At 45.9% G+C, this 4169-nt stretch overlaps 1 protein-coding gene across 1 annotated transcript; it reads right to left on the reverse strand.

Annotated features, from left to right (window-relative positions):
• On the reverse strand, positions 1-1717 carry LOC104991994 (mitochondrial import receptor subunit TOM20 homolog). The gene has a single exon (XM_010844697.1). The coding sequence runs from the start codon at positions 1592-1594 to the stop codon at positions 1157-1159; it is 438 nt and encodes a 145-aa protein (XP_010842999.1). The 5' UTR covers positions 1595-1717; the 3' UTR covers positions 1-1156.
• Positions 1718-4169: the final 2452 nt, after the last annotated feature.

Consider the following 4169-nt stretch of genomic DNA (forward strand, 5'->3'; position numbering starts at 1 on the left):
TAAGTACCAAGGATCTTTATTCTTAGGTCTGATATTTAATCTGTGGCTGCAGATAATATGTCACTATTTAGAGGATAAAAGGTCCCATTATCTTCATTCAAGTCTTCAGCCACAAAGTTACACCTTATTCTCATACAAGATAAGGGTTGGTAGGGGATTAAGGAGGTACACTGAGGATAAAAGCAAAAGGGAACAAACACTTTTACAAGCATATCGTCCCAGTCACTGTGAAGGTTACGTTTCAGGTTAATTTACAAAAGTAGTGACAGAACCATGATTTCAGTGAAAATCAACACATTATGCCTTTTAAAAAACCAGAAACACTACGTCAGGCAAGCATGCGAAATTCAGAGTATAAAAAAACAAGGGCTGGCTGCCCAAACAGGTATTTCCCTCAGAAAGAGGGATTTGAAAATGCTGCACAGAACCAAAGGAATTAGAAGCTGAATTAGCACACCCATTTCCTCAGTTTATATATGAGGCAAGTGGGCAGACATTAACTGGTAAAGCTTACTCAGCCAGATTAAGAATGTACAGACATCCAATTCCTGGTGCCATCTGCAACTACATGTATCTAAAATACAAGGAGGTAAATATCCAGAATACATCAAACCCACTGATTTAAAGAAAACATTTCAAGGGAGGGGTGAAGTTGTTGTTATAGCATAGCAGCACATTACACATATTTAAGAGATTAAATGGAAAGAAATAATCTCTTAATGCTCAGTTTTGATCAACACAAGTTTCCAGCCAACTTTCTGATGTAGAGCAAAACAAGTATATTCTTCAGTTTTCTTCTACATTTTTTGGGGGCCTATCTTTCAAAACTGAGCACCGGGTATTTTTAATGTAAGTAATGGGATGTTATATGTACATTCTAATCACACATTTTAAGAATAAACAAAATGCATATTTCAGTAATTCATAGTGTATTTATAAAATGAAAAGCTCTCTATCAAAATACACTTTTCACTGGGAAAAATAAATAAAACAGACAAATGGATCTACACAAAGTAAAAATTAACTTTGGTAGACTTCACTGTGGAGGACAGTCCATAACAAGCTTATCTGCCCTTACTCCCAAGAGCCGATCATCTTCTGAGTTAAGATTTTAAAAATATGTTTTAATTGAGATCATTATGTTGACATTTGTTTCTCATTCCACATCATCTTCAGCCAAGCTCTGAGCACTTACAATTCTCTGACTAATTGTTGGGAGCTTAGTCAGAAGCATCTGGAACACTGGTGGCGGAAGAGTTTGTTGCAATACTTGCAGTAACTGCTGTGGCTGTCCACACACAGCAATCGCATTTGTCAGATGGTCCACACCCTTCTCATATTCACCTTGAGCTAGTAATTCTTCACCAAGCTGTATTTCTTCTAGAAAGAATTTCTGAACAGCTTCAGCATCTTTAAGGTCAGGTAACTTGGAAAGCCCAGCTCTCTCCTTGGCAAGCTTCTGTTTCTTTCTTCGTTCTCGCAGCCTGTTCTTGAAGTTGGGGTCACTCCGTCTCTTGCGGTCGAAGTAAATGCAGTAACCGATGAAAAGGGCCCCGCACACGCCGGCGGCGATGGCGCTGTTCCGGCCCACCATCTTCTCTCCACCGAGGAGCCGGGTCGGCTGCGGCGGGGCCCGCAAAGAAGCCGTTGACCGCGAAGCCTCGGATCCGAGTGCGCGGCTCAGTCCAGACGCCCGCCGCCCGCCGCGAGGGACGCGGAAAGCTCCTGCTGCTTTGATAATAGAAACAAAAGCTTTTTTTAAAAAAATCTAGTGATCTGGGTGGCTCACAACTCAGTAGAAATCTTACACAGAGGATGTGCCCAAGGACTTGGAATACTGCATGTATGCTCTCCTAACGACTGTCACTCACCCTGCTTAATTAAAAACAAAAGCAAGAAGACAAGGGGGAAAGGAGGGAGGGAAGATGAAAAGGAAAGAAGGAAAGCTGCCGTGCGCACCACGTGCAGACCCCGTGCTGGGTGCAGAGAGTGGAGATGAAGGTCAAGGCCAAGGAAGCCAGACCTGAAAGGGAAGCAAACGCAGCCAGGCCCAGGGGTCTCAGCCAAGCCGTGAGAAGAGGGAAGCTGTGGATCCTGCAAGAAAGGAGTCAGAGAGCAGAGTAAAAAATGTCTTCAAAAAGGTAGCGTGTGAACAGGAGACTTGGTCCAAAGAGAGGTGACAGTGTAAGGGGTTTACACCTGTCCTGTTTGAAGAGGACTCTTAAAAACTGAAGTTGTTTTCAAAGCTCAAGAAAAGGAGGGACCTATGTGGTGGAATTCCAGGCCCTGAGACAGAAGGCCAGTAGTAACTGGGCAGGGACCTTGCCTCAAACCAAGCCCCGTGAGAAGCACCTGTTCTGCGTCTCCAGTAGAACAGCCACATTCTGGGGGGCTGGCCTTGCCATTGCAGGAGAAGCCTCACTCCGCCCCACAAAGGACACGGGTTGGCACGATTTCTATCATTTGCCCTGTATTCATTTGCTTTCTGCTCCTAGCACCAAGGAAAAGCCAAAGTAGCCTGACAGCTCATTGCTTTTTCAACGGGAAGGCATCCTCTCTTCTGAGCAAATATGAACACAGGGTGTTTTTCTAGGAACTCTTCATCTCTGTGTAGTTACTTGTGTGATTCAGTGATATTTGTTCTTTCAATCACCTGGCAAGTATTCCATGCATTCATTCAACAAATATTTACCTGCGGACATGTTTAATGAATGCTTAGGTGTGATGTGATCTTTACTACTCAAACCCTGAGAATGCCTTCCCGTGTCACGTGGAATGAAAGCCCAAGTCCACATCATGGTCCCTGAAGCCTCTGTGATCCGGGTTGTACACCCTCCCTGAAGCCCTCTCTGCTCTCCTTGCTCCTTCCTTCAGGCTGCATTGGCCACCACGCTACTCCTCTATTCCTCACGCACTCAAATATATTTCTGTTTCACACTTACTTACTTTTGGTTGCTTGCCCCAAGACCTCTCCCAACCCACAATATAGAAGGCCAAAGAGAGATATCTCCCACATATCTGCCTTTGGATGGCCTCCTCACACCTCTACAATGCCTTCAAGACTCAGACATCACCTTGTCCAAGGACCTTCCCTGACCACCTGGAAGCCAGAGGACCACTCCCCACCACTGTATGTCCTCTTCATCATGCTGTGTTTTTTCCATAGTGCTTAAAACAATGATCATAACAATGGTCCATCTGCTTAATGGTTATTGCCTGGGTCCTCCCCTCCCAATGCAAGCCCATGAAAGCAGAGACTCTGTCCACCATGGTGTGCCCAGTGCCCAGCATGTCCTAGCAGAGAGTAGCTGTTCAACGAACATTTGTCTTAATTAATACAGGTATCAGGACTGGGACTGGGTGGGAGCAATAGTCATACAGTGGGTATCTGTGCCACCCACCATTTCCACCACCAGCTCCGTTCCTTCATTTAAAGACGAGCAGCCCACTGCATCTGCAGACTGACAATGAGAAGCATCTGAGTGAGACTCTCGGGCCTGACTACTGTCAGAGACAAGACACAGAACTAAATGATCCATTGTTGGGTTCCGGTCCAGCAGTTCCCATCTAACCTGCAAGGGCCAGGTAATTGGATTGGTAATGGGATACGGAGACTTTCACCTTGAGGTCACTGCCTCGCTTCCAGCCCAAGGGACGGCTGTAACTGAAAGTCATCGTTCTTGGGGAGCAGTTCCTGGATCATCGCGAAACGTCGGAATCTGAGTTTCAATTGAAAACTGTGCTCACTTTCAAGGAGAGAGCTTGCACACCTACCTATCTTGCACCTGTGATCCTCTAAAAGTATGTGAAGCCTTGAGTAAGCACTTTCCAGGGCCACAGAGGAATTCAGGAGTCCTGGCCAGGCCCAAGAGCCCCAGCCCTTCCTGAGAGGTGCCCCAAATCACAGAGGTGTGGCCCACCCAGCCAGCACTGAGGCTTCAACTTCACCTTCTCGGTTTGACTTTCCTCATTTAACAACCAGTGGGCAGAAACTCAGGTCTAATGGCTGGGTTTTCCCACCTGTTCATAAACAGCAGGGGAAAGACCCGGGACCTGAAGACTGAAAATGCAGTTTTGCATCCAGAACTGTACTTCCTGGGGCTTCCCTGGTAGCTCAGATAGTAAAGAATCTACCTGTGATGTGGGATACCCAGGTTCAATCCCTTGGT

The sequence above is a fragment of the Bison bison genome, unplaced genomic scaffold (genome assembly GCF_000754665.1).
Source record: "Bison bison bison isolate TAMUID 2011002044 unplaced genomic scaffold, Bison_UMD1.0 scf7180017864205, whole genome shotgun sequence".
NCBI classification, from domain to species: Eukaryota; Metazoa; Chordata; class Mammalia; order Artiodactyla; family Bovidae; genus Bison; species Bison bison.

What these genes read in the sequence shown, in the direction of transcription:
- LOC104991994 (XM_010844697.1), bottom strand. Translation starts at nt 1,594, where the DNA reads ATGGTGGGCCGGAACAGCGCCATCGCCGCCGGCGTGTGCGGGGCCCTT.